This window comes from Molothrus aeneus, chromosome 3 (assembly GCF_037042795.1).
Source record: "Molothrus aeneus isolate 106 chromosome 3, BPBGC_Maene_1.0, whole genome shotgun sequence".
Taxonomy (NCBI): Eukaryota; Metazoa; Chordata; class Aves; order Passeriformes; family Icteridae; genus Molothrus; species Molothrus aeneus.
Window position 1 is genome coordinate 26087210 of NC_089648.1, and position 11241 is coordinate 26098450.

Genomic DNA, 11241 nt, shown 5'->3' on the forward strand with positions numbered 1-11241 from the left:
ATTGTCTCATCTAATAATGATGAATGCTTTTTTCCCCCCTAAATTTCTATTTTTGTGCTAATTCTTTTAATCTTACAAAGCTATATCTTGGAATTTATGTGGTGTGCAGCTGGAGCTTTTGTTTTTACATGGTGCATCTGGACATTTGCAGTGCACTTGTTGGATTTTACTAACAGCTCTCCTAGTTTGGAGTGACTTGAAGTGTTCTTATTCAGGATTTGTTTTACTGTGGCTTATCGGAAGCTTATCAGGGAGTCATACCTAACATATGACTTAAAAATTCTTTCTTAAATAAAGGATTTTAGATTGTGTATTTCCTATTTATCAAATACAACTATGCAGACCTACCTACATGCCTATAGAAAAATAGGAGGGCCTACTTGTAAATTAAATATTTGTAATTTCCTAAACACTTTCTTTGTGGTCATTTTTCTAAATATTCATTTAGAAAATATTTTAAAAGGATGGCTATTCTTCTAAATGTTGAAATATGTGATGCATCTTGCTTCCACATAACCCTACAAAGACTAGGGCACTTTTTAAAATGTATTGCATTCAGTTAATAATAGTCATCTTTGGTCTGTAACTTAAATGATAACTGAAGATGTATCCTCATGTTTTAAAGTATATTTTTATTTTAATATTTCTTCTCCTCTTGATTTAGATAACATAATCCATGGATAAAGTGGGAAAGATGTGGAACAATTTCAAATACAGGTGCCAGAACCTCTTTAGTCATGAGGGTGGAAGCCAAAATGAGAGTATAGTTGTGAACTCCAATAATTGCTCATCTGGTAAAGAGAAAGCCATCCAGATAACTGACTTGACTCAACAACAGCCCAGCAGCCCTTTGAGAGAAAACATTGCTTTGCAATTAGGCTTAAGTCCTTCAAAGAATTCAGCAAGGCGGAACCAAAACTGTGTCACAGAAATTCCTCAGATTGTTGAAATAAGCATTGAGAAAGAGAATGACTCATGTGTCACCACAGGAGCCAGGCTTGCTCGAAGGGACTCTTATTCTCGGCATGCTCCTTGGGGTGGGAAGAAGAAGCATTCCTGCTCTACCAAAACACAGAGCTCCTTGGATGGTGAAAAAAGATTTGGTAGAACACGAAGTGGTTTGCAGAGGAGGGAGAGAAGGTATGGGGTGAGCTCAGTCCATGACATGGACGCGGTATCCAGCAGGACAGTAGGCAGCCGTTCTCTGCGGCAGCGTCTCCAAGATACTGTTGGGCTGTGTTTTCCCATGAGAACTTACAGCAAGCAGTCCAAACCTCTGTTTTCTAACAAAAGAAAGATCCACCTCTCTGAACTAATGCTTGAGAAATGCCCTTTCCCTGCAGGCTCAGATCTGGCCCAGAAGTGGCATCTGATTAAACAACACACAGCACCCGTGAGCCCTCATTCAACTTTCTTTGACACATTTGATCCTTCCTTGGTTTCCACAGAAGATGAAGAGGACAGACTCAGAGAGAGACGTAGGCTTAGTATTGAAGAAGGGGTTGATCCCCCTCCCAATGCCCAAATACACACTTTTGAAGCTACAGCACAGGTAAATCCATTGTATAAACTGGGACCAAAGTTAGCCCCTGGTATGACTGAGCTGACCGGGGACAAAACCATAACACCTCCAGGGAGCTGTGACTCCGAAGAGGACACGACGACGCTTTGCCTGCAGTCGCGCCGGCAGAAGCAGCGTCAGATGTCAGGAGAGAGCCATGGCCATATCAGCAGGCAGGGGGCTTGGAAAGTGCACACTCAGATCGACTACATCCACTGCCTCGTGCCGGACTTGCTCCAGATCACAGGTAACCCATGTTACTGGGGCGTCATGGACCGCTACGAAGCAGAAGCACTTCTGGAGGGGAAACCCGAAGGCACTTTTTTGCTCAGGGACTCTGCGCAGGAGGACTACCTCTTCTCGGTGAGCTTCCGCCGCTACAACCGCTCGCTGCACGCACGCATCGAGCAGTGGAACCACAACTTCAGCTTTGATGCCCACGACCCCTGTGTGTTCCACTCCTCCACTGTTACGGGGCTTCTGGAACACTACAAAGACCCCAGCTCTTGCATGTTTTTTGAACCCTTGCTCACTGTATCTCTGAACAGGACCTTCCCCTTTAGTCTGCAGTATATCTGCCGGGCAGTAATCTGCAGGTGCACTACGTACGATGGAATCGATGACCTTCCTCTACCCTCAATGTTGCAAGACTTTCTAAAGGAGTATCACTATAAACAAAAAGTCAGGGTGCGATGGCTGGAGCGGGAACCTATAAAAACAAAGTAAAAGGAAATCAAAATAAGCTTCTGGAACGTGCTTTTTTTTGTGTATTACAGTTTAACTGCAGCAAGCGCACCAATGGCGTCTAGCTTTTCTGCAATACCCTATTTAAGCTGAGTGTTAGTATCCTGTCAGATGCTGCCTGCTGTTAATCAAACTAAGTTGTGATGCCTCTTGGAAACAATAAGCAGACACAATTCTGCACGTTTTTCATTAAGGCCTAATGAAAATATTTTTGCTAATTTCTAAATATTTTGTTTCCCTTTTATAGCTGTAGTAATTGGATGAAGAAACTATGAGGCATTTCCCATGGGGCATTCATGTAATGCTGTTAAAGAAAGGCTTTATCGGAGGGGCATTTTTGCTAATATTTGAAGTATTTTTTTTAAATTCTCTTCTTGAAAACTTTCCTCAACTCAAAGTAATAATTTAGCTCACAAACAAGTTTCCAAATACTAGTGAATATTTTCTTGTAATGAAGAGCAGTTCATTAGAAGCAGTCCATTAAGAGTTAATGGTGCTTTGAGGCTAACAGATGAATCATGCTTTTCACAGTGTATAATGTTTCCTAATCATTAAGACTTGAATATGCCTGCTCAGTACTGTAATTCTGTTACAAACACTTGGAGATTTAAGTGGCATTGTTAGCAAAAGTAATACTGTCTCAGACAGTTAAAAATACCTTCCAGTGTGAATTGCTGCTTCTGTGGCAGGACACAGAATTAGATTCTTGCTGTGGAACAGAAGGTTGTGGGTTTTTCCCAAAACAGATTTTGGTGTCCTGACTGCTAGTAACTTACAGTGGAAGGTAATAGTGACAAGAAAAAAAATTCTTAAGTATTTAAAGTTGTCTGATATTTTTATGGAGAACATGACAAGTGGTTGAATTATTATAATCAGAATACAAAATCTGACATATTTGAAGCAAATGTCAGGTTTCAAAGGTACTGGTACACTTTATTTGTAAATATCTTTCCATCTGCGCTTTTAAAAATGTTTTAAAGTAATATGCACTGATGATAGTTTCAACAGATTACTTAGAAACAAGATTCTAACTTCTGTTTGCTTATTTACTTGGAGATGGAACTTAAAAGTAGTTCTATCTTAGATATTTTGCACTAAAATCTTGTTGGAATGCCCTGACCCCTGTTTAATGTTTTGTACCAATTCTGAGTGCTCCCTAGTTTCTTTACCAGCTGCTACAGTATTTGATTCCTTCCTTCTCTACGGCAGTGACCTGTGTGAGGTAGGAAACATTTTGGCTGCAAGTACAATAAACGTTATTCTTGTATGCTACACTAACCCTTCTATTGATGTATTTTTCTGCTTGCTGTGCCTTGTTCTGGCTTTTTGTGCTAATAAAGTACAGTATGTTCAGTGTTATACTTGTATATCTGCTCTGTTTTTATATATTCACCTAACTTGTAGCAGTTAAATGAATTTTTAATAGGCTTTTCTTAGTATTTAGGATAGGTAATGCACAAGTACTGTGCAGTTGAGTATTAGTTGGTCAGCACACCTTACTCCTGCTTTTTGTTACAGCAACTTGACAGTGTACACCATTGAATAACGTTTCTGTAGTCACTGCAAGGTAGTGGACTTGTCTGCAGGCATAGAGCATTTTACAGGTTTTTGTAATGCAAAGGATAAATGTTAAGCAAAAAGTGTTCTAAAACATTATTGATCCCCTGTAATGGTTGCTGAAGGTGTTTCAGCTTGTTGTATAGGTAACTGCTAAGGTTAATATTTTGATACTCCCCACTGAGGAATGCTTATTCCTTTAAATTGACAGTACAGCAGCGACATTTGTTCACTTTTAGGATATTTTGATAAATAGATGTACACACAAGCTGGCCAAATGTCCTGTTTTTACCAAAGAATACTGTCAATTTATGTTGGGGTATTTTTTTAGTTAAAAAAAAAACAAACTCAAGAGTGGAGAGGTGCAATTTTTGTTCTATCAAATATTTATCCCAAGCTATGATAAACCAAAGTATTTGACAACGTCATCTGAACCTAAGTAATGTATACGTTTATGTTGGTAGAGCCTAAAGCTTTTTCATCAATGGTGTTGTCATTATTCCTGAACTCACAATGCACCTGAAGAGGAGTGATTTAAATAATTTTGTAATGACTGGAACAGCACTACAGAATAGCTCGTACTGCGAGGGGTTAATCTGAAGCACCCAGAAAGCACTTTAAAACATGTGTTTATATGCTTGTGGAAAGTTTGTGATCCCGTTATGCATTCTTTGTAGTAATTATCTTCTTTCATGTGTTAAAAGACTTCAACTGTTAAAATGGAACTTTGTTTAGAATATGTAAATACTAAGTTTATGTAATTATGTGTACAACTGTGCTCTTGGTCTCTTAAGTTTTGAATTGTGTATGTGTCATTGGATATGCAACTCTTGGTTTAAAATCTGCTCTAAGCGTAAAAAGAGGAAAAAGTCACCAGCATGAAATTGCACCTAAGTGTACCTTCACTGTGTCGTTCTCACTGTTCCCTCAGTCAGATCTGAATGCCAGATGAGTTTACTTAAATTCTTGCTTTCAATATTAGTGTCATACAGTCAGCCTGCAACCAAGCTTTGTCCCGGTGCAGGGACCTGTTTTTCATTTACACTTGTTGCAGTTGCTTGTCATGAACTAGCTGTGCCATTGTCAATGTGGTCAGGAATACACATTCATCTAATTTTTAATCATGTGGTGGAATCTTTGGGAAAAAAAAATAAAAACCCCAAACCCTTACCTCAGAAAGTTTGCTCTTGAATTTGTATAAATAATCTTTATGGAGAGATTTGCTCCCCTAAAACACACAATTTCTCTACAACTTTTTTAAAGCTCTGCTTCACTGAAATATACAGAATAATTTGCTAGTGTGGTTATGCTAAAATGAATCACTTCTTAAATTTTGATGGACTTGAATGTTGACTATTCCAGTTGCAGTGTATTTCTTAATGAATACATTTTCGGTTCTAAAGGCATTAAAATGCTAGTGGGTGGAGAATGCAAATAGTTGATTTCTCATTTGTGTTTCTCATTCTGGTTTCATTTAGAAAACCTTAAACATGTCTTAAAGCTGTGGTTTGTGCACCTCTTTATTTTTTTTAATCTAACGGTGGGATTCAATGTAAAAAGGTACACTTGTATTATTCCAATCTAATTTGGTTATGTGACAGATGAGTTTTTGAGCCTCAGTCTTGTCAAGTGTTTTTTTGAGGTGATTCTCGTTTCAGCAGAAGGAGCTATAGAAAGTGCTTACTCTGTAGGAGGGTTTTGTGAGGAATCCTACCAAAGGTATTTTATGTCCCTGTGGAATTGGGGAAAGGAAAATATACTATATTATGAGTATCCAGGAAGGGTCTGTGAGTTTAGGATCTCTTCACAGTTTTATCAGGTCTATGGAGTTTATCAGTTTTAAATGCATAACTCTTAAAAATACTTGTAAGGCAAGTACACTTGTCCAGATAATTTACTTGTCAGAATGGAACTTGTGAAGAAAATAAGTTGCTAATTAATGTTTTGCATTTATGTACTTTTAAATTTTATTCACATTTGAATACTTGCTGCTTACAAAATGATAGCCCTTAAATCATAGCATAGAGTTGTGAAAAGATGTGTCTGTTTTTCTGTAGTGTTTGACAATATCATGTCAAGCCTTACAGATGTCACTCAAATCCTTAAGTCCGTATTTAACTTTGAGGTTCAGCACTACTTAGAAACAAGCAAAGATTCTGAATTTCTGTAGTAAAAAACCTGTTTGCTTCAGTCTCCATGTGCAAGCCAAAATATTTGCAGAATGCTTTAAAGCTTTTCTCTGCTGCAGAATTGCATGTAAGACAGCAATTGTCATTGTCAGAAGTTGCTGAGTACCAGAGAGATATATCTGCAGGCATCATGGTTATTTTTTTTCCAAAGTTATCTTGAAAGACAGTATTTAATGGAAAAATGTGAACTGAATCTTAGTTGATTCTTTTCTAAAATAGTATTTCTCCATTTAAGACATTTAAAACTCACATTTAAAATTATGAAAGCACTTTTTGAGCCTCATTTTTTGAAAGTTTTGTTGTGAAGTGAGCATGTATGTGCCAAACCTTAGTCTGCAAGTATCTGGCACATGTATATTTATATGTTAATAAGATGCCTCCAAGCATGTTTACATTCATGGTCTTTTTTGAAGCTACTGAAGTACACCAATATGGTGAGCATTAATATATTGGAATTCTAAAAATTCTGTCTGTTTTCCGTCTGTGTATGGCATGCTTTGCAATTAAAAGGACTATTTTATTTGTATCTTCACCTGCACTTATATATTATGACCAGTTGATTGGTGTGTTTTTTCCTGTTGTCATCACACTTACCTAAACAGTTGTCTCTGGACTGTGACCAAAGGAGATTTTTCATACCTGTTTATGTTAAAGTAGAAATCAAATCAGTTGGCTTTTAAAGTATTAATTCCTATGGAGCATGGTGTAACACTGCTAATTGCTCTTTTCCTCTTTGCAGTATTGATGTACAGAGAATCATTTAGCTTGACCACGAGTTGTATCTGTTGAATGTAGTTGACTTCATATGTCTGAATTTTAAGCTTTTTTTTTTTAATTGAAAATGCTCCTGATGAGGACTTTTAAAAGGAAAAGGTTTGATGGTTTTATGTCAGAATACCTAAAGTGAATGTTTTGCAATGAGATGAGGATCTGTTGAAGATGCTTTTTAGAAGTTTTCCCCTGTCACTGTCTTAAATCAAGATTCTTTAAAAAAGAAAAATCAAACCCTAAACAGTCTCTTGATGACTTAAACCTTACAATCTTTTGAAAACTGAAAAGAAATCTGGTGCTTTTACTTAATTTGCTTGCATATTGCCAGACTGATTTAAGAATAGTTGTTTCAAGAAGCAAATTAAATCTGTTATTTCAATGAAGCATTGCCATTTATGATTTTATGAAATATTCCATTTACAAAAATTGTCTATCAACAGGATGTTAACCTGATACTGTATTTGTTGTTATCAGGGTAACTGTTGTGTTTATACTTTTCGAGCTAAGTGTTCACTTTGTAAATTTGCATTAAGGCTACAGCTGTTACCAGCGAGGTTCCCTAGGGCCAACACAATGAATTTATGAGCTGAAGCTCATGGTGCTTGACCCTTTTTTGTCTTCAGTAGGAAAAAAAGTGTGTAGCTCTGTGCAATACAGCTCGTGTTACAAATTTCCATGTTAAGCACACAGCTATGCTGACAAGCAGAAACATATCTGAACTTGCTTGTCGGGAGTAAAGCAACCTCTCTGACTTCTCAGCAGGAGCTGTAGCTTGGTGGCACGTTGGCAAAGTGGAAGCAGAAATAGGTTTTGCTCTTCCCTGAGCAGCTGTTAACGGAACACGGGGTGTGCTTCCTGTGTGATAGGGTATCTGAACTCCTTAGAGCCCTGAGAATTTTAATAGCGTTCGGAAGATACAGAAGCACTTGGCTGCTTTGCCACTTCTTGCTTTCATGCTTGTCGTTTTGCAAAAGCTTGAAGAGATATATTTATTAAAATTGAATCTATGTAGTCAACAACTGTATAAGCACTGCTTTGTAATATCTTTACAGAGATATCAAATTCCTCCACAATTATATTTAAACTGTTTTGGGAAAATGAATAATGACACTGTGGGCACAAATTAATTCAGATTGCACTATAAACTTTCTTACCAGAAGCCTTCATTCTTACAAAGAACTATGCGATCCCTACACAGAAACTGTAGCTTTGGTGGCGCGCTCTTTGGTAGGTGTCCCAAACAGCGGCATCCAGACGGTCCCTGGACCTTTTCTGACATTCCAGTTGAGGGGCCTGGCAGGCCCGCTGGGCACTCGAGGAGTTGGCTGGCAAGCACGCCGTGCCGAGCGTCACCCGATGCCAGCACCTTGTGTAACTCTGCTGGTTTAGGTCTCCCCAGCTTAGATGGTTTTTAACTCACTGCAGCTTAAATGTTTCTCCACCCTGCCTAATTTGTCTTTGTTATTTGGTTGCCAAACTGTCTTGCATCTTAATAGAGTAAGAAAATAATGTGATTTATGGCTACCCAACCAGTGTATTAAGTAATAGATGGCTCTGTCTTAATAAACGGGGTATAAACTGCCATATTGTTTTCTTTTTATATTTGTTTGGGAGCAAAAAGTTGTGGGTTTAATGAGTTTATTTTAAGTCCGTGCTGTAAATGCATAGTTTTACAAATATTTAGTTTCACATGTCAAGAACAGTAAGTAATCAGTAACTCATGTTAGTTAGAGTCCTTTTCTCTTTCATCTAAAATACTTGAGTGAAGAGATCCACAGACTGATAGTTGTTGTCTTCAAAAGTTTTATCACTCTCTGAAATTCATCAATTAGTTTAGCAAGCTTTCACTTAAATCACTTAAAGTATTTGTCTCTCCAGCTGTGGGCTAAGGACATGTTTTTGTGACATAGACGTGTCTTCTAGAGCACAGCCCCCATGAGCACAAACTCAGGAACAGATGTAGATGTCATCCTGTAAACTGAGAGTGTTTCTCCTCTGTGCCTGATGGGAGCTGCTCCCAAAGCAAATTAGTGCAAACCCTATAGCTAATTATGAAAACTGAGCAAAATGCTGCTGGTGAGCAGTTATAGCTGGGCACAGCAACAACCATGTGACAAGCTGAAGAAGTGTCGTGGGCTGCTCTGTGGAACTATTTTGGGCTTCTTAATTTGTTAATTATATATTTTCTAGACCACTGCTCCTAAAAATACATTTAGTCTAGGCTTCATTGGAGTATTTATATCTCATCACTGGTGAACTAATAGAAAACTGAAACCCTGAAAACAAACCATGTGGTTTTGGCTGTTTTATATAGAGATTGCCCTTGTAGTTTTAGCTTCATTGGTACATGGAGAAGCCTGTGTGTCTTAAACTCACCTGAAATAAATCCATAATTGATTAAGAAGTGGAAGTTATGGAAATTGATTCACCTGTTGTAGTGGTGGGTTTGAAATATTACTCTCAAATTCTGTAAAACTTACAGCAGATAATATTATATTAAGTATTTTATGTATTTAGCTAAGGAAAATACAGGCACAGTAATACTTCAAAAGGGTTTCAAAACATCAGGTATTCTGAAGCTGAAGTTCCTAAAATCAGTATCTTCTGCATCACTTTCCTAGGGAAGGGAATTTTAGGAGTCTCTTAGAAAGCTGCTGTGTTATGACTTGGCAGATACCTAGAAGAGAACATGTCAGTATATAAAATAGATGTAGGAGAGGCCCTGCAAAGAACTTCTCTGTTACACTAGCACAGGTTGTGCAGGGCAGAATCTGTTCCTACAGGGGTTTTTTTGGGCTTCTAAAGGTCCAGTAAGCATTTGTTTGGTTTCCTAGATTGAATGCAAGAGTTGTAATCACAGTAGAGATTGCTGAAGTGACATTGCTGCCATTGAACACAGAGGACCTGGACAAACTAATCCATAAGAAAGGTTTGTGTTGTCACTCCATCTCTGAAGCAGCTGGTGGTGTGAGGAACATTAGGGTGGTTTCACATCTGAGCTTTCTAACATCTGATAGCTTGGGTGTGGATGAAATAATGTTGGCATGACCTGCTTGGAAGACTGTTTTCACTTTCCCATCAGGTGTTGTGGGGTATCTGGGAAGTCAAAGTTGTAAACCTTCAGTGGGGTTTTCACAGCTTCTCCTGAAAAGTTACCAAATTAATAAAAAATTGCCATTTGCAAGGTTTCTGATCTTCAGAATAGCATTAGTTGTAGCTCTCATCTGTTACTTTAGTAGGAATACGTAAATTCATCTTGATTTCAAGAGTGGGACAAAGACTTCACGGGACCACAAAGAACTGCTTGGAATCAGACTGTCTGGATGTGGGGCAAGTGGGATGTGTTGCTGCTCAGGTTTCCCTTTTGTGGAAGAAGAGCAATGATCCTTGATTCATCTGTGCAACAGTTTGTGCTCTGGTGAGGAGCACCACATGTGTGGCACTCTCCCTTCAGCGAGCAGTAGAGCTGAGGTAGGTGTGTGTGTCTGCACTTCAGTGCTTTTGCTCAGGGATGGCTGACATGATGTACACAATACATAGGGATGCAGTGCCAAATGGCCACTGAGTGCCAAATGCCCTTTATGGCGTAACCCAGCCTTTGTTAAGCCATACTTTGGGTTTTCCCACATAAAGTGGTGTTTGCTCCTTAGAAGCTCCGTTGTGGAGACACTGGCTTTTGCCTTCTTGCTTTTGTAATTTTATTTTTCTTGTCCAATCTGATAAGGCTGATAAACCTGCACACAGTGTGTGAGGAGAATTTCCTGGCATGAGCCGAGGAATTGCTGAGATTGTTATCATTCTGTACTACAGAAGCACCCTGTTTTATTTATACACCGTTTGTCTTCAGTTTCATTATGTGCCAAGAAGAAAAAAGACAGACTTTCCCTTCAAGTGGTTGCTTGTATAACCATTCATACTATGGGCGTGCGGATGCCTCGATACTTCAGCTAAATGCTTTTCTGCCCTAGCACTGATTGTGATGATGCTCTCCTCTCCACCCCCAGCCTGGCACACGTTGTGTACTTATGGTTGGAGGATGCTTTCATCCTTGTTCTTTTAAATGTCCATTTCAGCCTGGGCTATCCAGCTTTTCTTTTATACTGCAGGTTTGCTTTCCTGACTTTGTGGGCATGGCTTTGCATGAAGGCTGTAGCTTAAACTGTTCCAGATGTGGTGGAGTCAACGCTGACCATCAGATGAGTGCTGCCAGTGTTTATGCTGTTCAGGAAAAAGTCAGTGGGAAACATTCTCTGAGTAGGGTTTTAGCTTAAGTGTTTGCAAGAAGCAGCAACAGCTTCAGCTTATTTTTTTCCCCTAAATGATTTAAGCTTCATCTTGATTCCATACTTAAAGGAGTCTTAATCTATGTGCTGGGTCACCTCAACTATATGCTTGTTTGTTTATTTGTTTTGTTATATT

The 11241-nt window shown here is 38.6% G+C and overlaps 1 protein-coding gene across 4 annotated transcripts in view; it reads left to right on the forward strand.

The window, feature by feature from the left end:
- Positions 1-8406, forward strand: part of SOCS5 (suppressor of cytokine signaling 5) — a 48556-nt gene extending 40150 nt beyond the window's left edge. For all 4 annotated transcript variants that reach the window (XM_066546523.1, XM_066546522.1, XM_066546521.1 and 1 more), the window contains exon 3: positions 665-8406. In XM_066546523.1, coding sequence (XP_066402620.1) covers positions 677-2287 — 1611 coding nt within the window. In that variant the 5' untranslated portion in view covers positions 665-676 and the 3' untranslated portion in view covers positions 2288-8406. The remainder of the gene's footprint in view (positions 1-664) is intronic.
- Positions 8407-11241: the final 2835 nt, after the last annotated feature.